Source organism: Podarcis pityusensis, assembly GCF_964106645.2.
Source record: "Podarcis pityusensis genome assembly, chromosome: 11".
Classification (NCBI taxonomy): Eukaryota; Metazoa; Chordata; class Lepidosauria; order Squamata; family Lacertidae; genus Podarcis; species Podarcis pityusensis.
In genome coordinates, this window is record NC_138036.1 from 30,178,642 (window position 1) to 30,205,588 (window position 26,947).

At 38.7% G+C, this 26,947-nt stretch overlaps 1 protein-coding gene across 2 annotated transcripts in view; it reads right to left on the reverse strand.

Moving 5' to 3' along the window:
• Window positions 1–250: 250 nt before the first annotated feature.
• Window positions 251–26,947, reverse strand: part of TNPO1 (transportin 1) — a 31,605-nt gene continuing 4,908 nt past the window's right edge. Inside the window, exons 4-25 of one of the 2 annotated variants that reach the window (XM_080973743.1) lie at window positions 25,240–25,389; window positions 22,701–22,807; window positions 21,764–21,897; window positions 20,776–20,857; window positions 19,620–19,742; window positions 17,525–17,643; window positions 17,030–17,090; window positions 16,338–16,506; window positions 15,422–15,574; window positions 14,834–15,059; window positions 13,833–14,004; window positions 12,991–13,077; window positions 11,976–12,083; window positions 11,624–11,782; window positions 11,451–11,538; window positions 10,813–10,911; window positions 10,553–10,648; window positions 7,822–7,897; window positions 6,915–7,014; window positions 4,814–4,888; window positions 4,132–4,274; window positions 251–1,816 (exon numbers count right to left, since the gene is read on the reverse strand). In XM_080973743.1, the coding sequence (XP_080829869.1) occupies window positions 4,167–4,274; window positions 4,814–4,888; window positions 6,915–7,014; window positions 7,822–7,897; window positions 10,553–10,648; window positions 10,813–10,911; window positions 11,451–11,538; window positions 11,624–11,782; window positions 11,976–12,083; window positions 12,991–13,077; window positions 13,833–14,004; window positions 14,834–15,059; window positions 15,422–15,574; window positions 16,338–16,506; window positions 17,030–17,090; window positions 17,525–17,643; window positions 19,620–19,742; window positions 20,776–20,857; window positions 21,764–21,897; window positions 22,701–22,807; window positions 25,240–25,389 (2,492 nt within the window). In that variant the 3' untranslated portion in view covers window positions 251–1,816; window positions 4,132–4,166. Of the gene's footprint in view, window positions 1,817–4,131; window positions 4,275–4,813; window positions 4,889–6,914; window positions 7,015–7,821; window positions 7,898–10,552; window positions 10,649–10,812; window positions 10,912–11,450; window positions 11,539–11,623; window positions 11,783–11,975; window positions 12,084–12,990; window positions 13,078–13,832; window positions 14,005–14,833; window positions 15,060–15,421; window positions 15,575–16,337; window positions 16,507–17,029; window positions 17,091–17,524; window positions 17,644–19,619; window positions 19,743–20,775; window positions 20,858–21,763; window positions 21,898–22,700; window positions 22,808–25,239; window positions 25,390–26,947 lie in introns of those variants that run through there. The other variant, XR_013977749.1, reaches the window with a different exon arrangement.

Here is a 26,947-nt window from a genome sequence, read left to right on the forward strand (position 1 = left end):
CTTTTTTTTCTTTTTCTTTTTTGCACAGATTAATTTTGCAGCACTTAAGGGAAAATGGAAACATGTGGCTTTTGCCTCTGACCAGCAGAGTTATTGTCTCTCCATTTTCCTTTATCATCATGGGATATTCGTTATGCAATCTAAATTAATCACAACTTCCATTTTTTTTTTTAATAGTAACACAAGATCAAGTGTACCAGTTAGGTTTTCACATTCACAGTACATAAGAAAATACACATGGAAAGAAAAGTAAAGGGTTAACTTAACAAGGATTTATTCACAGGAATACAAGTGAGTAGAGGGGGTGGGGAAACAGAAAAGCTAAAAACAAATGAAATGAAGAGGATCCAAACCAACTTTCACTCTGTAGCTTTTCACTTGCACCATTGTGTCCTCTCTAGGATACAAAGGGCCACCAACATGCGCCAATACAGTGTAGATACCCTGCTTTACATCCACCAAATTATGCATCTCTTAAGATCATACTTTGCGGAGGAGAAAATTATAGAAAGGTAATACGTTGGGTGGGAATAAACACTGAAATGTAGCAATCATGTTATCAGTTTTCTACCATTGTCTTTACGTGCCAACTAACATTTACGTAGCCTTTAAACAGGTCTTACCATGTTAAGTCATTTTTAGGTTTGATAAAAATCACTAGTATAACCATGCAGAAAGCACATCACACTGACAGCACAGAGGCAATACTTTGCACAGCTATATCAGCTTTCCACATTGTGCAGGTTACACAATACAATATCAATCTTAATCCTAACAGATCCTAAAAAGATATTTTGAGGCCTAATTGTCACTACAGTATTTTATACCTATATTCCTAAGAAAAAATAAAATCCACAGAATCATAAAGGAATTTTAAACGCAGGGCTATACTGAATTGGTAAACTGCAACACAAAACTGGCGCAACATAAATGTATACCACTCTCACCCTTTGATGCAAGCATGCTACTTTCCCACTAAAAATACGCTTGATCACTATGATCCAAAATGCATGCCTGAACCTTAAACGGCACATTAAGAATTATGCCTTACTCTAGAAATTAAATCTAATGAAGTACAACCATCAAATCATATCCACTACCTTTGAAGTTTCAATGTTTTTTAAAAAGGTTCACCTTTCTTCTCTAATGCCCCTCCCCCCACCCAAAAAAATGAAAAGGAGTGACTCATTTGGCATCTTGCAGGTTGCTTCATTTTGTTCAAGTTAACCTTTATTACTTTATTATGGGGTTATTTAAATTTGTACGTTGCAAGTGCCTGCTCCTAATACAGGCAGCAAGCTTTATTTTAACTGTACTAACTTCATTTGTTTAGTTCTTCATTAACATGCAACACCTAGGAATCCCATCAAGATGAAACAATGCAGAAACCCCTTATTACGACACACCTTTTGCTCTCTGCAGTCGCTACCCTTCGGTTTCCTTTATCGTGTCCACACAGTGTATTTCCTCTTTACATATCTCTATGGTTCAATTTTATAGTTTTCATTTTGGTACAGTTCCCCATAATATTGCAGAATGTGCTGTTGTAAATATATATTTATATATATATATTGAGCTTCTTCACATCCAGTGCAGAGTTGTAACAGGAGACAGACTTCCACCCACAAAAGCTCCAGATGTTAAAACATTTCCCAACATCGGCTTAATACAGTGACGGCAACACCTCCCTCCCGCCCCTCCCAGTAGGCTTGGGATTGTACTGTATTCCCTACTGGTTTACCCTTCCCCCCAGTAAAGGGTAACATTTTTTTCCCTGGGTGTCGAGGCTCCCTCCCAGTCTTCCAGACTGAAGGACCTGAAAGAAGCAAGCAAGTCACAGATTTAGTGTTCGGAAAGCAAGTGTTTTAAAATAATGTTATCACTAAATACACAACGATCGGAATACATAGTCAAAAATGCAAAGTGATTAAGTTAAAAACATAAGAAGCTGCCTTATGCACAGACAAACCTTCGGGGTCCATCCAACTCAGTACTGCCTACACCAACTGACAGCAATTCACAAGCTTTTCAGCCCAGGGCCATTCCCAAACATCTGGAGATGCCAAGGACTGAACTTGGGACCTTCTGCATACACTAAGCCAGGCTTCCTCAACCTCGGCCCTCCAGATGTTTTGAGACTACAATTCCCATCATCCCTGACCACTGGTCCTGCTAGCTAGGGATCATGGGAGTTGTAGGCCAAAAACATCTGGAGGGCCGAGGTTGAGGAAGCCTGCACTAAGCTATGGCCCTTCCCCAATGTGAACCTCCAAGAGAAAGTCACAACAGTACTAATATATTTAGAGGGATGTTCCATTTCCTTGCCTTCAACTTTCTTTTTATTAGCAAATGACAAGCAGTTTTCGCAGGTGGTACTCTCCTCTTTCTACTCCAAAGCCAGCTGAATTAACTTCCGAAGCGAAAGAAATCTCAGCAGAGAAACCATGCCGAGGCTGGGCGGCCGTCCACCATGGATGCTGTAGTGAGATTCCTGTATTGGAGGAGGACTAGATGACCCTCAGGGGGGTACCTTCCAACTCTATGGTTCTATGCTCCTGAAGTAGATTCTTCTACATACTTTAAATCATTCTGGGTTTAAAACATCACCTATGATGTTTTACTGAAAGCTCATACAATTGTGATATTTATCCCAGACAAGCAACTGACAAAACTTCTAGCAGGATAGTTATAAAGCTATATGCAGAACTACTAGAATTAAGGTATCAGATATATTTCCCTCTATTTCAGCCCCTGCCAACAGACAGGGGGCAAATTCCATGTGATATGGACAAACCGTCACCCTGCTGTCAATGATTGTATGTCAAGATGCCATAAATTTATTTCCTTGCTTGCGGCAAACAACCCTTCCTCACTTGGCAACAGTCCGTGTCTTTCCTGCAAAAGCCTTGATCTTCACCCCAAGTTCTCCAAGGAGTAAATGAGGGCTGTGGCTTCTCTTCCATGAGGTGGGATTTTGCAGGAAGAACCAGTAACCCTTCAGAAGAGACCACGGAAGAGGACAAGTAATGACCATTAATGGTCGGCAGTTTCACCTCTGCAACTCTTGCACTTTATATATGCAGGCTGCTTTGTACCCATGCAAGGGTATGGAAGGTTCCATAAGGTAATTTTAAAATATGTGAAGTCAACAAAAAAAGCTTGCAGAAGAGAAGCTAGCTATAGGCTTAGCTTAGCTGAATAAAGAGAATGCTACTGCAGCAGTTTATGGCCTTTGGCGTGTTTCCATGAGAAGGAATTAACCTGAGGAACCTCCAACCCACAGGCCAGATTTGGCCTATCAGTCTTCCCCATCTGACCCATGAGGCTATTTTGGTCAAGCCGTGCTCACCTACCCTGCACCTGACATCAATGTGGAGCAGGCAAGGGTGGGGGCTCAGCCAAAAGGGGCTTTGCAGACATGGTGATCTGCAGTGTCTGCAAATCCCCTTGCACACCTTCCAAAGTGCTCACCATCCGGCTGGTTCTTGGGAGCTTCTGAAACTTTGTATAAAAGAAGATTGTACACCTGTGCATCAGCTGATAAATTGGGGTGGCCAATCTTGTTTGCTATAGGTGCTGAAGGGACCTGCACCTGCTCCATTTGGCTGCACTTTGAAGTGCTGACTTTGGGACTTCAAAGCACCAAATCATTTGCAATGCTAGGTGATGGGTCCAATTTGGCCTGCAAGTAGTAGTGATTGGTGGGGCGGTACAGTGATGCTCACTTGCCTTCACCAGCCATCGCTGCCAATTATAGAGAGGGGCAAGGTGCAGGTGACTCATTGAGGCAGTAGGGTTGTCCGATTAGCTGCACTGTTGTGCCCACACTATGCTGAGCTCCCCACCTCTCCCTCTCAGAAACTGACAGCAACACTTGGGTGTTTGGAAGGCAGATGAGCAACGCCTTCCTGATCCTGATAAGTGGGGCCAAAAAGGTTCCCAGCCCTGGAATAAATGAGCAAACAAAATCTACTAAATGAGTCTCCTCCATTAGCTGTTGCTAAATAGGCGAAGAGACGTGGTTATATGAGGGAGGTTAAAACTTCAGCTTATCCACCAGTCAACATACACAATACAGAACAGTTCATGCACTGGAAAAAGGGAGGAGCTTTGAAAGTCAACCCAGCTTACCCCTCATTATGGTACTGCAGCTTGAATACTTTAGGTTAAACTCCATAGTAAGCTGCAAGGCGTTCTTTTAAGGGAACAGGAAACTGGTCAGAGAAACGCCTCCAATTTTCATCTCCAACTTGATTTTTAAATCCATGAAGGATCTAAAGGGGAGCAGAAAGTTAAATGTTTTCTTCAAAGAGCAACTGAATTAAAAGCCTTAGAAGAGTGACCATCTGACAACAGAAAAACTAGATGCACATTGATAATGGTTACAGTGTTTGCAAAAAGTCACATACTAGATCCAAAACTTGTTTTTTTAAAAATGAGTTCTATTTGTGCCACAAATTTATCTGATTTACTATCTTCCTTCCATCAAAAAGCCCTAGATTCTAGGCATATATTCATCTCTTCTTGCACACACATTCCATTCTCCAGCTGTTTTACTTAGAAAAGATGAAGGGGGGTAGTGATGGAACTGTGTGCATTAACAATTCTTAGTTTCTGGAAGGAGCTATCAGGCTGTTGGAAATCATAATGAATTCAACAGTAACTATGAATGCTCAGATAGAAATACTGTAGAGCAATTTTTCAGAACACCAGAATAAGCTACATTCATTTTGTGCCACTTTAAGTACACTCTAACTTCACATGTTCTAATAATACAGCCCCATGAAGCAAAAAATGTGAAATAACTCATTACCTTACAGAACATGTCTCGAAGATCATCTTTTGGGCTAATCCATGATGCAACAGCATCACAAAAAAATATAAAGTCCTGCAAATGTTTTCAAAATGTGCAAATTAGAGATGAGTACTTACAAATGGACAGATTCTGCACAGAAATATCAGTGTAATTAAATTCTAGGGACTTATCAGCACCATACATTTAAAGTGCTATTATACCATTTAAATCGCCATGGCTTCCCTCCCACAGAATACTGGGAACTGTGGTTTGTGAAGAGTGCTGAGAGCTACAATTCCCAGAGAACTTTAACTCTGTGAGGGGACGAGGAGCCTCCTTACAACTCTCAGCACCCATAACAAACTACAGTTCTGATGATTATTTGGGGGAAGTCATGACTTTAAAGTGGTATGATACTGCTTTAAAAGTATAGTGCAGATGAGGCCTAGATCTACATTTTATAGTTTCTCCATCAAACATTTTATTATATACAATAAAAATTCTGAAGCCTTTTGCACCTATGTCAAATTCCTTTTTCTGTATCCTTTTTATAGGGAACAGTAGCAATGATTTCAATAACAAATCTGTGATCTGTATAAGCATTCAAATGGGTGGCTGGGCTCCAGACAGTAACTGCAAGAACTTTGTGTAAATTGTGAAACACATGCAGGAGCTTGGGTCAGAGCGGAGTTAGTTAAGAAGGTTAAAATGATCAACTGTGAGAAATGTGCAGGGTTCCTCTTTGTGGCACTTGATCTGGAAGCAAGTCCCATTGATGGTAAAAGAATAGGTAAGCAATAAATGTTTTTAGAACTGAACTTAGCATCTAGTTTGACCCCACTGGAGGAGGAAGCAGGAGTTTCACAATTTGAACTTCCACTGTTTCCACCACTTCTTAAAAAGCAGCTGTCATGGGGGTGGGGGGATATTTTGACACCCCCCCTCAAAAGGTTTCCTCAAGTTCTACCTTCTGCATCAAATTTATTCCTATTAGAAGCTGGTCTGAAGAATGCAAAACATAAGATTTTAAATACTACAACCCCAGCTTTCTCATCATTCTAAAGAGAAAACAGCACATCATCATATCACTAAATCACATTAACATTTTCAAGTGTCCATTTTCAATTCTGGTATTTGAAATAGTATATACTCAGACCAAGCCATTAACAATCCACAGTGAAACAGACCAACACTTGATGTTATTTGAAGCCAACTGGGACAAACATGTATGTATGTCTATGGCAACAAAGTGACAGAAATAAAGGGGCTGACAGTCGCACTATCTAGTTCTTGCTTACAGGTATTCTAGTCTGGCAATAATCTAAGAACTGTTATTCAAAAAAGGGATTAGAATATATGTCGGCCAAACAATACCTCAATAAAATAAAGACAGAGCAGAATTCCAGCATTTAATTTTTACAAAACATTTATGCAGAGCCAAGAATAGAGTACCATTTTCCCCACAAGAAAACTATCTGCTTATCTAGGATATGACATAATCTTCAACTGAGTGGAGATCTTACTATGAATGTACTTTGGGCAGTTTCTTATTTTTCCAAAATAGAGCAATCTCAAAAGTGGCCCCCATGAGTAACAGAATTAAGAGGGGGTAGCTTCCTGAGGCATTTTGGAGACTCATTATTGGTTTGATCCAACACTGTATGAGTGCAGTTCTGCTCATGTGATAGGACCACCACTTTGCCTCCTTCAAAATTTGTTCTGGATAGTCTCTCAGTCCTTAGAACAGATTTTGGGTATGTGCAAGTTACTGCAGTGGGGAGGAAAGGAAGGTGAAGTCCCACTGCACAAGGTGAAGCCCCTTCAGCTTACATGTGAACACCATTGGTTTTATCCCATATGCACAGTTTAAATCTGGTATCTAAATAAGATGATGTAACATGGGACAGAAGATCAAATTTTAGACCACACATCTGGCTTAAAGGGTCCTATTAATCTCTGATCCTCACTTTTTAATGTCTCCCAGCATTGTTGCTATGGTACTTTGGGCAGTACGTGTCTTAATTTTTTCCTTAAAAAACACACCACCACCTCAATTCTTATCTGCAGCCAATGGGGCGATGTGTTCATCTAAGCCAATCAAGACCAACACAAGACTTACTTGGACTACTCCACTTGGATTGACAGTGATCATGGTACAAATTCCACGGAATGCTGAATCTTTTTCTTCATTATCCCTTATGTTTCTGAGAGAGGTGCACCTATTAAAACAAAGAACAAAGGGTTAGATTAATCTCTGTGTCCAACTTTAGCTGGTATTGTATTTGATGGAATAAGTGTCCCAATGAAGCTTAAGGACTATGCAGCACATGTTAGGTTTCTTACTTTGTACCCCTAACTTTGTACACTTTCAACCTGATTTGAAACCGTAGAATTTTATAGATGCCAGATCAGCCAATTTCAAATTCTTTCTTGTAGTGCACAAGTGACCTATATTCCATTAAATACCTCTATCTATTTTCTGCATTGTATCATTATTAGCTTTCATTGCTAAAAGCAGCATATACTGCTACAGTATGAAGTCTATCAAATACCAGGAACAGAACATCTCTCACTTGTTTACAGCAGCAAGCAATCTATTTTGGTACAAGTTTATAAACATATATTTCAGACAGCAAGTCAAATCGCAAATGAGTTTGAAGTAATGTAATGCGATGTTTTAACGTTTTATGCTATTTGCATGCACATAATCATACTGGTGGATTTTTAAAAATGCTTTTTAATAATCAAGCTTTAACACATCAAGCATGTGACAATCTTATCCCATGCATTAATTAGTTGTTAGCCACAACATGAAATATATACATGACGGTACTGCTAAAAAAACTCACAAACCTGATAGGACAAGATTAGTCACATGGTTGGCAATGATTAAGAATAGTGATTTTTGTAACCAACTGAAAAGTATATCTAGAAGTGAGATAGAGAGAGGAAAGAAAGAAAGGAAGAAAGAAAGAAAGAAGAAAGTGAAGAAAAAATGAATAAAAAAAAGATTGAATAATACACACCAGGGTCTTATAAACTGCTGTAGCATGGGGGCCACCTCTTGAGGACAAACGTAACCAAGACGACCAATTGTTATTGCTAAGGTAACGCAATCACGGTTATACACCACCAAACGCCAACCAAGACATGAGCAAATGAGGGGGGAAGGAGAAAAATAAAGAAAAAACAACAAATAACTCAGAAACAGAAACCAACAGAACCTGTGTATGATAATAACATAAGATTTCACCAGTGCTGTTCATTACCACCCCTAAAAATAAGGGGTAGCAAATGTGGCATACTATTTGGAGGAGGGGGAAAGGAATTAAGCGAATGAGAGGACACCAAAAGCACAAATTAAAATCCAAATGCTCAGTCTAAATAATACGGTTCAAACTGTGACAACGCTATTTAATCAAAAGGTATTTTGAGTCACCTTTAGTAACAAGTCACTGTTATTTATTACACTGAGTTGCTAGCCCATTTCTCAGGGTTAAACACCCACAGCTACTTGGCTTCCTTGAAAGAATACTATTTGTAATTAAATTTTAAACGGCAGATCTTAATTTTAAAATCAAAGTAACATAAACTTTTAAAATTTACGATTTTCCAGGGAAAAAATGGAATTCTATTCATAACGCTCAAAGAATTCTTTTAAAGATAAAAGCTAAATTCAGCAGGAATCAGGGGGTTGTATCAGCTTTTCATTACAAGATAAGGCAGCTTTTGATTTTATTATCTAACGATTCAACAATTGCCAGAATTAATCTCTGGAGTCAAAGATCCTGCATAAATATGAAGGGATCTGTTCAGTGTGAACTGATCTGTCAGGCACCTGGCCATTCATGTGAAGAGGCTGCTTGGACGCTGACCGCGTGTGGCTTTAATGGTGTTCTCTCAACTCGCAGAGTAATTCTTCAGAAAAGGGAGAGTGTGGGTATGTTTAAGGATTATTTGAAGCAAACTACATGAATACTAAAATCCAGCAGATTCATATGAAGCAGAGAAGCCTATGCTTAAAAGACATTGTGCAACACTCCAGAACAGGCATTTGTGAACAATCTCATGAACACATGCAATAAAGCAGATGATGCTCTTTTCACTATGAGATTTGGTGTAGGATATACCAACACTATAAAATGGAATTATAATTAATACGGCTAAAAGAAAATATTTGGCTTTGTTTTCCAATTATTTATTGTGCCATTCATGAATCAGCCTCTAATATTAACAATTCCTATCCTACCATTAACTAGGGATGTTATAGTAGTGGATTTCCTGTGTCAGCAAGGGACTGACCTACATGACCTTTGAGATCACTTCCAATGCTATGGGCTACAAGGTTTTCTGTATGATTTTGCCGCAACACTCATTCAATTCCCATTAGAATTATATTCCCATTATTTAGAGACTGATGGGAATGCTGCACTGGTTGAGAATACAGAGTGGAATTTAGACCACAAAGCCTATTATTTTTGGCAAGTACTCTTACAGAGTTCATTTCTTAAGCAGCCATTCAACATAAGATGTCAATTAGGAAAAGCACTATAATGTTAAAAGGTGCTAGTTTTGGTAGATCGATGGTAGATCTGCATTGAGATTTCAAGTATGACAACATCCTACAGTATAGACCAGAATATCCCACAACAAACCTAAAGTACAACACATTCAACATTTATCTGTAGTATCAGCCTTTTGGGTATTTACAACTAATATTTAGAAGTTATGGTGAGGGATCAAATGTCTCTTAACTTCTGCACTGTGTAAAAAGCAAGCACTACAGGTAATGTACCAATGACCGTAAAGAAAATGCATAGGTGTCACTCCCAGTTATTGCCAGGAGACTTCTTTGATCTAAAAGAGTTGTTCCACAACACACATCATGTGTTTGCAAACGTACTGTGAATAGTGCAATACATAATGTGCCAAATTACCATGTAGCTTATCTTCCAGGTTAACATAAAATATACAGTTACAGTCTTTGCACTCATTGCTAGATATTTAACAAACATGCACAGAATATAATCTGACTCCCACCCACAGCCGTGAAGGCAATGGCCAAGTTATCAATGTCTAGACTGAAATTCTGGTAACCATTCATTTTCACTTCAGTCTGTAACTATAAATCTGCATTTACAGGCTTAGTATCACTGGTATCAGATTACAGTGCAGACAGAGATAGTCAGAGATGACAATTAGCATTTTTCAGAAAATGAAAAGCTCTTTTAAAAAAGAAAAAAAGAAACACACACAGAACATGCTTTCTACTAGCACAGAACAAGCCTAAAACTCAATTTTAAAGGGTCTTTTAATCTTCAACCAATCTGCAATTTCTAAGGTCTCCATTTAAGAGCATGCTATATTTAATAAACTATGTAACAAGTTAGCAAGATATATATAATATATGATAGTCAGCTACTCTTTTTTTTAAATAGCAGTTTGCTTGCATCCTCTTGCCAGCTATAGTTAGAAGGCTTCTGTAAATTAGCTATGTGCACAGAACACACATACAATTTGTACAAAAAAGGATGTCAAATTCTATGCTACGTTTAAGTCCTTAATAGCATCTGCTAATTGAAAATTAAATCCGTTTAATTGCACTTAATTGCAAGGCTGAGGTTTGCAACACCATCCAAACTGAGTTGCTTTTGCTTTAAAACTGATGCAGTTTACCTACGACTCTCTGAATAGTCTGGTTTACAAACAGACATCTGCATAAGTTCATTCACTGCAAAGAGTTCAGTTGTAGGGTACCTGTGTTTTCTAACAAAGTCTTTGGTGTGTTGGGTCTGTTAATGATTTCTACAAGCTGGTGCAAGACCATAGGAATATAAGGCTGCATCTCTATACCTAGAAAGAAAGAAAAAACACATAAAACAGTTCATTAAAAACCTGAACGTATGCTTTCATAACAGGTACATAAGTGCAATTGAACACAAGAATTTACAACTGGTAAAAAATTTAATCTATACCATGCAAAATCCAAACTATAACTTTAAAGAAGCAAACCTTACCCATCTGAATAGAAATTTCTCCAATTGCCCACGTGGCATTGTTACAGACAGAAATGAACTCTGGGTTAAGGTTGGTTCCTAAAATTGGCATGAAGTCAGCTGAAAAGAACACAAGCCACACTGTTAAAACTCTCCCACAACTGGAACTTCACACAAATGTTCAGTTTCATGTAACTTCAGCAGAAAACCCATGTGAAGGACAATCACTTTTTCTTAGCCAGAAACTCTTCCTAGGCATAAGAAACTCCTGGTACAGCCCAATAAGGTTAAATTCAATTCCACTGCAAGCAAGGGACCTCAGCTACCAATTTGCGTGGGATGCAGATATAATCACAAGTGTTCAATGAAACAAAAAAAGCAGCTTTAGACATTCCCAACATTTTGAACAGGATCTCCTGCTATAAAGTAAGCATGTGTTTACTAAGCACTGCCTAGCCAGAAACAAGGTTCTGGAGGAAAAGTTCTACATCAAACTTAGATGGCAATAATATATTCTCTTTCGTACCATAAACCTGTTAGGAAAAAAACAAAACTTTCAAAATTTCCCTTTACACATAGAAGGAGCATTTCTAGTCACAATGATGCCATGCATGGACAAGACTCCAAATTTGAAAAATTTGCCTTGGTAAGTCACATACCAATGCATGGCTTCACATGTTGAAAACATGCCTTTGTCAGATCGCCCAGCAAGGCAAAAGAACTCTGTCGTACCTCGGGCATTTTATCCTAAAAGAGAGAAACAGAAGTAAGTTTGTGTTTTTAAGCATTCTATTTCAAAAGCGAGGCAGGAAAAGGGGATTATTTGCCTCACCTGCATGCACTGGTACATGAGTGTCAGGATATTGCTCCGAGCCACTAGCTGTTCAATGTTGCCACCGAGTCCTTCAGCTAAACCACTAAGTAAATCAAGAGCCACAATCATGAAGTCTTTATCTGGAGCTTCGTACTGGTCTGGCTGAGCATTGTGCAACTATAATAAAAACACACAGTTGGGCACTGCTTAAAAGGCTTAATTAAGCGACATACAATGAACCATTTTTGCTATTAACATTATTTTAAGTTGGTGAAATAATATTACAAATCTCTCCAGAAAACAAGCTTCACTTAAAAGGCAACTGAAGATAATTTCCCCCATCCTCTAAAGGCCAACAACAGAAAAGTACCATGGCTTGTGCAAGAGTCTTCTGTACCAGATTTACACAGCGCTGGTACACAGGTTCACAGTATGGAAGGAAGCCAGATTGCAAGGCAGTGGCAACCGAAGATAGGCACTGAAATACGGAAGAAAAAGTAGTGAGTATCAAGGATATTCAACTGATATGAGCTTTCAATTGCGGGCATGCATGTTTGCTACAAACAACTTCTTTTAGAAAGGTCAACTTTTTGAAGTACATGAACTGCAGAATTAAGGAACTTCATAACAGTGTGGCCAGAGTTCTAGCTTTGGCCATGCCAAGACCCATGCAATTACCAACATCATTAATTCCTACCGCTCAACCCTATGTGTCCTTCCCTCAAAATATATCCTAATGAGCTCAATGATACACATATAGTCAATAATCCCACCAAGTCGGAATGGGGTTTATTTCCTAAGTAAGGGGGTGTAGAATTGTAAATGGGCATAGAATTAATCTCCCAGGAGAAGCTTCTCTCGCGTGTGTATATCAAGGAAAACTGCAAAACTATTAGTGAGCAGCTGGAGGAGGAGAGAACAGAGGGTGAAGAAAGAGCTGTGAGTGGAGCGGGGCCCTTTCCTCCTCTTCTAGACTCCCTGCAAAACTCAACAAACCTACTTTATCTGGAACTGGGTGCGGAGAGTGCAGCTGAATAGAACACAGCTGTGGGGGAGCTTGAGGGAGTAGCACCCACCTTGGGCCTGCCCCTAAAAAACAAGTCTAGAGTGAGAGACTAGAGTGATGTCTGCTATTTCCAGGAACTCTTCCCATTGTGAGACTTTTGTGGGTGAGCTGAGAGTTTGCTTGGACCCTCGGCAGGAACCCAGAGGCTGAGCGCGTCAGAAGGAAAATGAGTGTGTGTGTGTGAAACATTTTTATATGTAACTGTGTATTTTTGTAATATTTCATTTAAGTTGTCTGTTGTTGCTTCTTTTTTTGTACGCTTCTTAGAGATATTTTTAATATATTAAGCATTAAAGAAATTAAATAATCAATCAATTACCTCTAATAGAGGGAAAAGATCTTTATCTTCATCCTTCAACATGTTCCATTTCTGGATTAATGGAGGCATAAGCATCTGAATATATTCCTAAAGACAATGAAATAAAATGACACATTTAAGTAAGCCATTGTAAATTCCATTAAATCCAACATTGTTTCCACTTCAAACATGTGACACCGTTTTTCAAACTCCCAAAAAGGAGTGTTATACTTGGTCTGGAGACTCCCAGATTCAAATCTCACGCCATAGGAAATATCACTGGGTAATCACTAGCTCTCAGTCTAACCTACATGACAGGAATGTTGAAATGAGAAAGTGCACAAGTTCCAGCTTGTCAATATCTTCCATAATTTGTTGTGCCCAGAACTGGACACAGTACTCCAGGTATCGTCTGGCAAGGCAAAATAGAATATTACTATTGCTTCCCATGTTCTGGACACTAAACTTGGTGCAGCCTATAATAGAATTTTCACCTGGCAATCCAGGTGTCCCCCATCTTATATTAGTGAAGCCGGTTCTTCCCACCAAAGTGTAGAACCTTACATTTGTTCCTACTGAAATTCATTTTGTTAGTTTTAGCACAGTTCTCCAATTTGATGAAGATAGCACCACAGATTTCATAACAAACAGAAAGGAAGCAATATTCAGGCCAGTGAAGGATATGTTGAAATTTTGTTAAAGGATGATGGGGCAAATTGCTTGGTACTTAAACAATGGTGTGTGTTGAAATATTCCCGCTTGCAACACACCAAAGTAAGGAAATAAGCCTCTAGAATGTAGGACTAATTAAGAGGTGAACAAAATTATCAGTTTAATCTGAATTAAAGGATAACAATACTTACTGGTTTGTTTAGATGATGGCCTACAGAATCTGCTAAAGTTCCTATGGCATCGTAAAGAATGAGCAGATTCTTATGCTGGTATTTACTAAATGCGAAGACCAGAGTATCAAGTATATAAGCGAGATAAGGAACAAGTTCTGTACAAGCCTCCTCTTCTAGAGTAGCAAAGGCACTAAGAAGCAAAACAAAAAATTAGTATGCAGAATTAGAGAATGCACTCCTCTCTTTGAGACAAACTTTCACTGCTTTTTTAAAAAGGTCACACGGGGGGGGGGGGAGAGAACCATTCTGGTAAGTTGCACTGGAAGTTGGCTTTGCATTTATTTTCACAGGTCATAACACCTCTGAAGATGGAGAAACCCTACTTTAAACTGAAGTAAAGATTTTGCTCTTCACTCAAGTATCTGATTAACGTACTTGGCAAAGGTAGTCATATTTTGTCTGGTTTCACATTAAATTGTATTTCAGTGAAATACTGTTCTACTGTATTTCAAAATTCTTTCTTGCTTTGGGATTGTGTGAACAATGAAGAGAGGGTAGTAAATTATTTTAATAAATAAAACAAAGCCATAAACCTGAAGGGTTTTCCAAAGTCCCCAAGTTTCCAAGTAAAAGCTAGGCTCCAAAGATACGGAAATCCAAAAGTGCTAGTGGGTGTGATGGGTTACTTGAATGTGCTTCTGGATTAAATTCTTAAAATAATACCTAGAACAGAACTTGCTGACTTGACAATACACAGCATTCATGTTCTGTGCAAAGTGAGAATCAGTGACAAATGTTATCATTCCCACAAAACAATAAAATAAAAGCAGCTACAATGAACAAGGGCATTTAGAACAGAAGAGAAACTCCTAAGACAACTTCAAAAATAAGATGTTTGTCTAGACTAATGAAAAGCTGTTCAAGATCAAACAGAATATTTCAACACAATGAAAAAGGGTTTCACATCTTCACCCTGTTCTTTGAGGACCACTGGCAATACTTTTATGACTCTGACCTACCTGCAGGCAGCTTCTTGTACTCTCTTGTTGCTATCCAGGATGCGCTTTAGCAACTCAGTCATTAATGGCTTCAAGTACGTGTCTGGGGGTTGACTGACTACCCAGTGTGCATAGCGGCTAAGAGTCCAGCAAGTAATGGAGCGCACAAGAGCCTTTTTATCAGAGAGGCACTGAATAAGGTGAGGGATTAGCTCGGGAAGATATGGAATCATACCCTGCATGCAACCTGTAAAAATAGGTTACAAATTAGATGTGCCTAGCAGAATCCGCCCTCCATACACACACAAAGGAGTGAAGCCAGCATGAAAAAACAATCCATAATATTAACAAACTTCCAGGAGGCAACGTATTTTAGCAAACACAAGTGGTGGCTGTTGCCCAATGGGGATGGTGGACAAAACAACAAGGAAAAAAAACAACAGGGCAGAGGCAACTAACAATAGGGGGCGTTTGGGGCAGGAAGAGACAGAGATCACAACAAGCAGACAGCCTGCTTGAGGGGGGAGAGGAGGAGGAAGAGAAAAAGCATAGCTAGGGGCTGGCATGGAATACAGGATGCTAAGCCTGTCCTTGAAAGTACTGACTAACCTTCAGCAATTGCTCCTAGTACTAGGATGCCTGATTCTTTCACAACCCACTCTGGATGAAAAAGCAGTTCTTTTAGAAGGGGCAAAATGTGTGGCAGCAATTCATCGCGGAATACATTGGCAAGGACATCAAGAGCAGCAGCTGAACACTTCCCTAAAACAGATACACAAACACACATTTAATACACCCGAGACACATTTTAGTCATAAAATTTCAACTCAATGCTACATTCGTATTAATTGTAGGCCGCGAAAGCTTTATAGAATAATCAAAACAAAATCATTCCATGCATATCATCAGAAGGCTTAACTGCTCAATTAGTTTTCATTACAGCATTCATGAAGGCAATTCACAAGATGTGCAACATGTTTTGAATGCTTTTATTGAATCACATCTGAGTAACACTCAAGACATGTATTAGGTAACAACTTTTTGAAAAGCTTGAAAAGTTTTATTTGCTCAACTGTGAGCATGATTTCCTAAAAAGGCCCTCAAACCCCCATTAATTTCAATAGGGTTTGTACTTCATAAATGTTTTTCACCCCTTTTATCAAAAAGCTGCAACAGTTGCAAAAACCCAGAAGAAATATTCTACTTGTGCTCAGTGACTGATAAATTGCAAGTACAGAACATAATCCAGAGGACTTTTAAAAAACCAAGTTAAGGGAATTTTTACAAAGTTGGCATTATAACTTCAGAACAATTGCTGAATAGGTGAACAATTGGTGAACAATAAAATAAGGACAGTTGGTAGACTCTTAATCACAGGGTTGTGGGTTTGAGTCTCACATTGAGCAAAAGACTCCTGCGCTGCAGGGAGTTGGACTCGATGACTCGCAGAGTCCATTTCGAATCTACAATTCTATGAATTCACCACATAAATATTTTGACTGCACAGTATTTTATATGGCCTTACTTAAATTCCAGTCAGAAATAGTATCATCATCATCCAGCTCATCCTCTTCCTCCTCCTCCTCTTCAATGCCATCTTCCTCATGCTGCTGTGCTACCGTCCTTGAACGGTGAAAGCGGGGCCTTATGTCTTGCTCACTATCTGGGATAGCTTCATCTTCTTCAACATCTCCCTGTAATCAGAAACCAAAATGGCAAAGAGCCTATCATGCTGGAGTAACGTCAGTGTATTTGTTTTTTTCAGTGCAGAGCTGAGACTTCAACATTATGTTACATGCCCTAAACCTCTGGGCACTGGGGTAGAGTAAAAGTGTGATTTAAATCTATTCGCAAGATGAAGGTGGACTTCTGAGTTTACAACATATAAGAGCAAAGTGGCATATTTCCAAAAACTGATCTTACTCTGGAAAATACAGCTTGCCTTATATTTTAGCTTCATAGCCACCCTGCACCCAATCCCATTGTTTAATTCGGTGCACTGAGTCTTCCCTTCATAGCCTGTGAACCAACAAGTGGGAAGGCTGCAAAAACCAGCAGTGTTGCAACAAAGCGGTCAGAGTCCACAAATGACAGAGTTATTAAATGTTGCGTATGTTGCTGCGTATATTGCACATGTTAAAGGCAAACATTGTAAGAGTATCTAATGTAAGGGACAGTGGCATATCTTCAACAAATGAGGGGGGAAACCATGCTTACCTTCAGGAGAATTATATCTATCTCTGAGTATTTCATGCCATTTACTAACACAGGTATCAACCTAAAGAGAAAGGACATTTCTTGAATATCAGCTGGTTTGCAGCTATACAATTTTCTTTGCCTCCAATAAAATATGGAGGTGTCCAGGAAGCATTCATTGAGGTATCTGTGGTTTCTGAGCCTCCAGCACTTGCAATTACAGGGACACCCCCCTTTAACCCCACTTGAAAGCATAAGATTTCAGCAGCCTTGCATACATCCCCAGTATTAAAAAGGTGTGCCAGTTATCTTCCTTGCACATACTGAAACAGCACCAAGGTATACCAATAATCACTCTCAACTATGCTACCATCAATGCAAAAGAATGTATACATTTTATACGTGGATTCTTGCCTCTGTTCCCAAAATCCATTTTTTAAAAAAGGTATCGAAAGCATGATGCAAATAAATTCTGAATCTATAAAATTATGGACGGTGGGCGTAGGATCAACTTACTTGGTAAGATGCCGACATAGAACATCTTTACAAATTGGCTGTTCAGCCAAAGTCAGCCAAAACTCACAAGCCTCCAAAGCCACATTTTCATCTTGGTCCTGAGTCCTTTGTAGCATATACTACACACAATGCCAAGGAAATAAAATGGCACAGGTGTCAGTTTCTTTGTAAATGTGATCTAATTAAGAAGAGTTTAACATAGCAATCCACAACAATGGGGTTGCTTACAAAAGTTTTTTTAAAAAACTGAAAGTACCAGCTAAGCATGAACATCGCAGTTAATTCATTTCTTTCCCATTGCACTGACTGGCCCTTTATGATAATATTTTTGTGCTCAAGCTCAGATTTCACAAACAGCTAACAGCATGTTGGTAGTGTGAGTGTGAGAATGACAGAGAGTGTGTTCCTAGATTATTCCACTTCTCCTAGATTTGCATGTTTCCTGCATTATCATTTAAACCAGTAAACACTGAAGATGTAGATTAGTGTTAATTTGAAAATATGTAGTACCACAGGATTGTTTTACAAACTGTTCTGCTTGGCAGCTACCTAGTACTGACATTTCCAAGTCTGAGAAAGTGCATTCTTTACTTGGGACTGGTCACATGTATGAGAAAGACATAAGGAAACCCTTAAGGGGAATTAAAATCTTATGAATAACTAAATAATTTTCTCCATGCCACTCCCAGTGTCCAAAAAAGGTATTCCCATGATTTTAGGAATGTTTGCTAATCACTGCAAACTGTATCAATATACAGAGCAGTTCATAATGAGATTTCTCCATGTGATCCTATACCATAGCTGTCAACTTTTCCCTTTTTTTAAGGGGAATTCCCTTATTCCGAATAGGATTCCTCGCAATAAAAGGGAAAGGTTTACAGCTATGTCCTATACACTGCAAAAATCACACTGAGAAAATATGCAGACATTTGCATGTGAGAACCAGCACTTGCTCTAATGCCCTGCTAAGGATATGGATGGAAGATTAAGGGTGGCTAACTCATGGCCCTCTAGATGTTGCTAGATTCCAGCTTTCATCAACTCCAGCTGATGTCCAATGTCCAACAGTCAGAGATGATGCTGGGGCAGGCAAAGGAGTTTTGTAAAACCTTGCAGATCACAATTGAGCCATTCTGAATCAGGAAATTCACAAAATGTGTTTAGGTATCCACACTTCACACAGAATTATGGCAAATGGTGAAACAGCTCACAAATATAAAACAGAACATTTAGAACAATCCTCAACAGTGTTTTTGATTTGCAATGGGCAGCCAATACATATTTAATCTAGTGCAAAACCCCTTAAGGCTAGATTACTGCAATGCACTATACAAAGGGCTGCCTCTGAAGACAGTTCAGAAATGTCCGCTAGTGCAGAATTCAGCGGCCACGTTGCTCACCAGAGCAAGACCGTTTGAGCATATTACACTGATCCTGGTCCGACTGCGCAGCTACCAATTAGTTTCCAGGCCCAATTCAAACTGCTGGCTTGACCTATAAAGCCTTAAATGGCTCAGTACTGCAATACATCAAGGACCGCCTCTTTCCATATGAACCTATCCTGACCCAGATATCATCTTCTGAGGCCCTCCTTCGTGTGCCTCCTCAAGAGCTCTGGAGGGTGGCAACATGAGAACGAGCCTTCTCTGCAGTGGCTCCCCATCTGTGGAATGCTCTCCCCAGGGATGTTTGCCTGGCGGTTTCATTATACACCTTTAGGCACCAGGCAAAAGCGTTCCTTTTTAACCAGGCCTTTGGTTGATTTGATTGACATCCTATGCCTTTTAAAATGTGGGGTTATTGGTTTGTTTTTATTTTATGTATTTTGTGGTTTTATATTTTGATTTTTTTCTGTGAACCGCCCTGATACTTCTGGGTGTAGGGTGGTATACAAATTAAATAAAAAAATAACCCCACATATGCAGAAAAATCACTCAGCAAATTTAAGTAGTATGGCTTTCCTTTTACATTTGACACACACATGTATGCCTGAACATATGAGAATCTTACCCATTTACTTCTCCCTCTCCTTCTACACACAAAAAAACTGCTATTGTGTATTCATTTGTGTTTAATCAAAATTCAAAAAAGTTACCTCAACAATACTAATCATGTGAGGAAGTAAGCGGTCCATTCGAACTTCCAGTAGCATCACTAGAGCCCGGCACACATTTTTACGTACTTCAGGCTCCTCATCGCCCGCCAACGCAAACAGATTCTGTTGAAGGGGGAAAGGTATTGTGAATAGGAGCAAACTAAATGGTTTACAGCACCTATGAGATTTAAAATATGTTGATTCATTTTTAGTAATCCCCTTATTTGGAAGGAAAGAAGTGGACCTAAATATTACTTTTTTAGAATTATTATTTTGCCTTCTATCAGATTTACTTCAGAGCTCCAGCAGTTTTTTTTTACTGTGTTATAAAGATAAAAAGATTAACTTCATTGGGAAAAAGCATCTGTCAACTGAAATAGACATATTGGGGACTGGGGGACTGTTGTGTTTTCTCAAGCCAAAAGCTATTAGGTGAAATCCAATGTTGCATGAACACACTTCTGCTTGCATAACACCTCCCATGCCTCCCTCAACCCTCCAGCACTGATTTAGGATTTAGGGGAGGGGGCAAGCAGGGAGAGGAGACAGAAGGAAAGTTCTGTTATGCACACAGAAGTCAATTCCACTTATGCACAGACACCAATGGATTGCATCCATTTTCTGCTTCTAAAAGTCTTTTGGCTGGGCGGGGGGAAAACACTTATGAAACAATTATTATAGTGGGAATTCTACCAGCTTTGATACCTGCAGGGACCATTTTTAAGTTTCCATTGAATTACTACTGTAGCTCTTCACAAGGAAGAATCTACAGTTTGTGGCTACCCGAAAATTGTAGCCATCAGCCCTCCTCCTCACCAGGTAAGCCCAACTGGCCTTTCCCAAGGGAAGGGAATGTGGGAAACATATCAGGTTGCACGCAGCTACCCGACAGTGTGGCCTGCCAGGCCAAAATGGTCCCCTACCCCTGCTGTATATATAATACAGAACTTGAAAGCAGCTATTGTTCAAAGTTCTAAGCCCTGCAATGGTTTCACACACTAATAAACTTTACGACTTCGCACATTTCATTCTTACCCTGCTTTCATGGTGCGGGAGACCTGCATGTTTGTGTTCAATTTCCATAGTTTAATTAAAATTTTATCAACAATTTTAAAGGATCAAACTCAGAAAAGATAAGAAACTTTGTGTCACCTACCTCAATAAATCCATCAATGTGCAACATAAGGGCCTGAGTCCTACTGATGATAAACTGATTGACACATGCAACTGCATGGGACCTACAAAATGTAATTTTTTTCTTTTAAAAATCAAATCAAAAAGTACATTCACCACTTCTAAGACTCAAAACAGATTTGAAACTGATGTGTGAAAGAAACAACCAGTTTTTTTAATAGTACAATGGCTATAGCATGTGTGTATAGCAGCTATTAGCAACCAGAAAAGACTCAGGAACAGTAAAAACATTCTACACCAGTTATAACCAAGTGTAATCTCCAAAACATGCCCAAATTTTAAGTGAGCCCAAGGATTTACAAGTTACAAAACATGAACACTGCAGCTGGGATCCAAAGAGGTCTGCATGCAAGTCAAGACATTTATTTTTGGACTGCCGCTCCAAAGTCAAGGCTCTTTCCAAATGCCATACACACATTAAGATTCAAGTGTGGTTAATTGAGTAGTTTGGGAACACTAAGATGTGGGGCGGGGGAGAGAAAGAGTTTACATCCAGGAGACAACTGGAAGTGTTTCTGTTAGTATTCAGTAAAAATACACCTACGCTGCCTTAATGACAAAAGTTTATTGACTGGCTTCCCACTTGTACTTGGTAATCACTTGCGTCACAGCAACTGCCTTGGGCAAAAAGAACTGACGCTTCTGGTTTACAATAGTTTCCCTTCCTAGAGGCCAGGTAAATAGCTGTTTACAATGGTGCTAAGCTCCAGTGAAGCTCATGCTTTCATGAAACTATGCTGAGGAACTTCAGCAAAGGCAAAGCATCTGTTCAAGGTCTCAGAAACTGGAAGAGTATCAGTCAGACTAGATAAACAATTTGTTTTTGGCCTGAAATGGCATTCAAGTTAGCCATGTTTAAAATACCTTCCCATAAAATCTTGCTAACTGAAGTATTTGAAAAATGTGTGTGTGTGTGTGTGTGTATACAAACATGCATGGTCATCTCTTACCTTATCTTTGGACTGCTATGTTTGAAGAACTGTAAAAACTTAGGGATCATGATATTGAGAGGGCGATCTAATGCATCGCTATCTAAGATTTCAGCAGAATCTTCACAAATCTTCTGAAGAGCTCCAAATGCACCCTGCCAAATAAACACACGTTTTGGTGATTGTTTGAAAATTCTATATGGACACCTTATTATTTTAGAAATCCTTACTCCCTTATCTCAGTACACTCCTATTTAAAAAATAACACCTGGTAGCAATTTCTAGATTAAAAATGCAAGCTGGAACCAATCAGTTACACCTGGCTGGGATCCTGTAACCATTTGCTGTGGAAGCAAAAGATAGATTGACTCCAGGGATGAAGTGGGAAGGTTTCCCCACGTTAGCCTCCGAAGTGGAAAGCACCCAGCATCTAGGCATCAAAAAGCAGAGGAAGTTTTGGCACCCAAGCATCCTGCCTAAAGTCTTCCCAGATCTCCTAGACCTAGAACAACATAGGTTAATAAGCAAGATTGAATAAATGCAAAAATCTGCATGAACAAGTCTTGCTTAGCATGTTCTCTCAGAAGTCTCCAATACTAAACAGGAATTCTTTTTTTGTAGGATTACATTGACATGCGAAAGAACATTTGCACACTTGAGTAGCAGGCAGCAAAAAAATTGGACCTTATTAAGTGTCTGTTATACAACAATTACCCCAATATTTCAATCAACTTTCACTGAGAATTATGCTATTTTCTTACGGGTAACAGATCAACACTAATGTGCTTGGGTGAGCAGGATCATTTAAATCGCTTTTTGGAAGATTAAAGGTAAAAATAGATTCCTACACTGTTCAGTAGTAATTATGGCTAGATTACAATGCAGTTTAAATGCAATTTTAAATTTGGTTATCTTCTACCAAATGCAAATGTAGTACTAGATGGAAAATAAGTCATACCTCACAGGTATTGTAGTCTTCAGAATCCAGTAGGCTACAAAGCTTTGGTAAGAGATCAGGCCAATTCTGCAATTCTCCTTTTGAGGCAATGGTTGTAATCAGGATACCTTGGATTTGTTGGAAAAAGAATAAAGTTAACCATTTAGTATTCTGATGTAAGCATACAAGTGTTAGCAAATAAATTATATCAGAAACAGGAGCAGCCTTCCTCTTTAGAATATTAAACAGAAAGATGGCTTGATATTTCGGTCTGTGAACAGAATTAATTTGATAAGTAAAGAAATTCCTCTGCTCTCAAATCCATCGTTTTTCTAAAGCTACAGAAATATTAAGTGATGAAATCAACATTCCAAGCAACACTGTTTAACACTAGGCAGATAGATGGCCACTGCTGGCCATTACTACAGGGGTTGAGGGAATCTAGAAAGGCAGTGGTATAGCTACATATGCAGCTTTTCAACTGAGTATTTACAGGGCAGTAAGGCTTCTACAACTCTAGCTGCAAGCAGCCATTTATGGCAGCATTGGGAACACCTGGGGACCACACTTGTTCACCTAAAGTAAACATGTGAGTACCAAGTTATACTAGTGTAGAAAGATCAATAATTTTGCTCTACAAAACTAACACCAATCTTAACACTGACCACACTCAAAATGATTGCTGGATTTGCCTTATAACAAACCATTTATTAGGTTCAGATTATGGAACTACTATCCCCCTTAGGCAGAGTTGCTAAGTCATTCCTCTTTGGAACAATTACCAGTCAGCTCTGAAAGATCTCCGAAATACCTTCAAAGCACAGAAACAAGGCAATCATTTCAGACTGAAGACATTTAGCTACACCATAAAGCTATAAAAATGTTCACATTCTAATGAGTGGCAGAGGGAAATAAGAGAACTATCAGTAAATAACCAGTACAAGCAAAACAGATTACACTAAACTTTTCTAGCGGTAAAGACTTTAAAACAACTTCCAATGTTGTGGCTCAAACCTAATGTTGAAACCCTGTGCACATTTATAAGGGAGCAGGGAACTTCTGATTAAAATCCTTGTGATCCAGCTCCAAGATATTCAATGTATTGAATGGCGACATCACAAGTAGTGGTCAAGAGGATAGACCTACTAATATAAATAGCTTCTCTTAAACCATTTGCGGAACACTGATTCATATAATCCTTCTTTAAATATTGTAGTTTTTAGAATCAGCTAAGAAAACCCTTCCACTTGCAAAATGTGGTTGTGCCAAAGGAAACGTGCTCCTCTCCTACTTCACAGAAGAAAATATGACCTGTATTTGCATTCTGTAAGTAAAAATCCCACCTTGATAATCATACTCTACACATTTTCCTTAAAATGTTACATTTCAAAAGCATGGAAATTGTTATTTATCAACATGGATTGGAGGTGTGGAGGAGACTGAACTGTGGAGAATTCAGCTGTGTCCAGCAAAAAGCCATTTAAACGTTTCAGAAGTTAGCCAACCATATATTCACAGAATGTAATCGATTTTAAAGTAATTGCTTCCTTGAAGTGCAAGGAGAAAGCTTTAATCCATCCTCCTTTCCACATGTCAAAACAATGTCACCATACTCCACACTCCAATGACTATCTTCTGGGTAGCAGGGAGTTTGTGTGTTTCCAGAAATGGGGAATCAGCCACTGTTTCTCCTCTTCCCAACAGGCCTTTGTGCCATCTGATAACTGCACAGCACCTAAGAGTTTCATTTGGATCTCTGCTACCTCCTCCCACATTCTGTCTGAAGAGTCTTACCAGATGTGGACCCCTTCCACCTGCTAATCTGATGAGGAGTTCTTCAGAAACTTGCCCACCATTTTGTGATTATTTTGGTTAGCCCAAGAGAAGGTATTCCCCTAATTTTTTTTTATGAGCCAACACAGCTACCTTTACTCTGTGTGTGACTTTTCATTGCAAATATTTGTAGACAGCAACTACTTTCTTCTACCCTGAACTAACATATAACACACTGCTGATTGTCACTACAACCAAAATGTATATATAGTAAAGTCTTATTTATTTAACTTGTATACTGCCCTTCATCCGAAGATCTCAGGGCAGTTCACAGTCAGCTGAAGTTTAAAACCCATTTCAATTTTAGTCACAAAGATGAAACATTACTTTAACACACAACTTGACCAGAAGCATAGTAAATGGTCAAAACAAAAACATCTAAAGAAAGAAAATGTTGTTTTCTGTGAAGATAAGAACAAAGGACTTGGAAACCAATGATATATTAAACGGATTTATGTCAAAATGTTTCACTATGGGTAATATAGACCACAATATTCCAATATTACCGTAATTAAAATATTGAAGTACAGTACACTATCCTATCCAATCAGATTGGATTGGTACACTAGCATATTTGGACCTCTCAATTATTAAACAAACAAACAAACACATTTTAAGAAACCCTCTAAAACAGCTCTCCCAGAAGCTTTCAAGTCATTTAGCATAGCATGCAAACAGTTGCCACCAAGAACTGGCCTACAAATACTTTTAAATACCTGCAACTCACCTACAGTGGCTCTGATTAACGGGGAGGAGTCTCCAATATTGTTTAAGCACTCGCTTTTAATGAAATCAGTTACTCCATTAGGAAAATTGTGAAAGTGAGCTTTCACATTATTCTTCAAGATGAGACCACTCAACGACCGTGTAGGTTCATCTAAAATGAAGAGTTTCAAAGTGGAATTTAAATATTTTAGTAAAATAATACATACTCTACAGAAGCTTTAAACACTGCTAATATGTCATATGGCAAAACTTTATCAGGGACACATTAAAATTAGCTGTTAAAAAAACCCAAGAACTTGATTGTACAGTATAAGTGAAGCACTCCTTTACCTAGAAACTGGACACACCAGCCATCTTGTAGCAGGGCTCACAATATCAAGTATAAAATTTAAATTGTTTTATACTTCATGGCTGTCACTAAGGAATAAGGCCTATGGTACTAGAGTAATATCTTGAGAACAACACCTCACTTTGTCCAGAGTTTATTTATCCTGTGCTTTGTAGTGGGAAGCCATCTGCCCAGAATACTGTACATGGGGACCTTCCCACGGCCTGCATCAAAATTTAAGGAAAAAGAAATCCTAAAAAGTCTTGTCATGTGAATAAGTCTCTTTCTTAGCTACTGTATGGCAATGCCATATTTTCACCTCCAATAAATAAAAAAAAGTACAAGGCAGATGAGGGTTTTTTATACACTAAAACCCATCTGAAAAGAAAAGAAAATATTTGCTCCCCCTAATGCCTCAACAAATGAAACGGATTTGTAAAAATGTTACATGAAAAAAAAAAAAACGAGGCACTACACTTCTGTAAAACAATAAAATCCTTAATAAAATATATTAAAAAAAAAAAGTTTCACATTAAGGTACAATCAAGGAATAGAAACTATAATACAGTTTAGACCCTATTAGTATATTTTTACTAAAAAGCTTTCATTTTTATCTTTTAGTCAAATGCTCAAACAAATGCCAAAGAAGAATCTGTATTAACCACATTTTGGAAAGTTTGGACACAGGATGTCTTAACTGCTTCTTTGTCCCCTCCTGGATGATTTGGTGAGCCAGGCTAGATACTGACATTCTAAGAATGAACCCTGTTGCTTATTTAGTTAAACAGAATTTCAAGTGCGTTAAAAATATAGACTTCTGTTGGAAAACATTCCATGATTTGAACACCCAGACTAAGGCTGCAGTCCTGCGTACACTTACCTGAGAATAAATTTAAGAGAACTTAACATGTCTTTAGTTCTAAGCAGGCCATGAATAGGATTCCACGGAAATAAAACAGCCAAGCACAAAACCCAAACTAGAGGTACACTTCCTGCATAAAGACCAAATCCTACCGTCACAAAAACCAGTGCTTTTTTTATTATCCAAATGCCACATTTAGTAAGAATCCGGAGCTTGAATAATTTAGCAGGAAATACATGGTTATGGATCCAAACACTGGCCTTTAGAAGGCTCTAACAGGGAGCCTTGCATCAAAAGCAGGATTAGAAAAGAATGTTTTATTTTTTAAAGATGGATGCATTGTTACAGAGCCAATGTTAATGTATAGGGAGCTAGATTACTAAAGGGGGCATAAAATATCTAAACAATTGGCAGAACTGACTTGCACACAGGAATAACAGTAGCTCAAAATAAATGAAGACTAGCAAAAGTGCATAATTTTGTGCACTCCCTTAAGCAAAGGTTCTCTGCTTCTCCCCT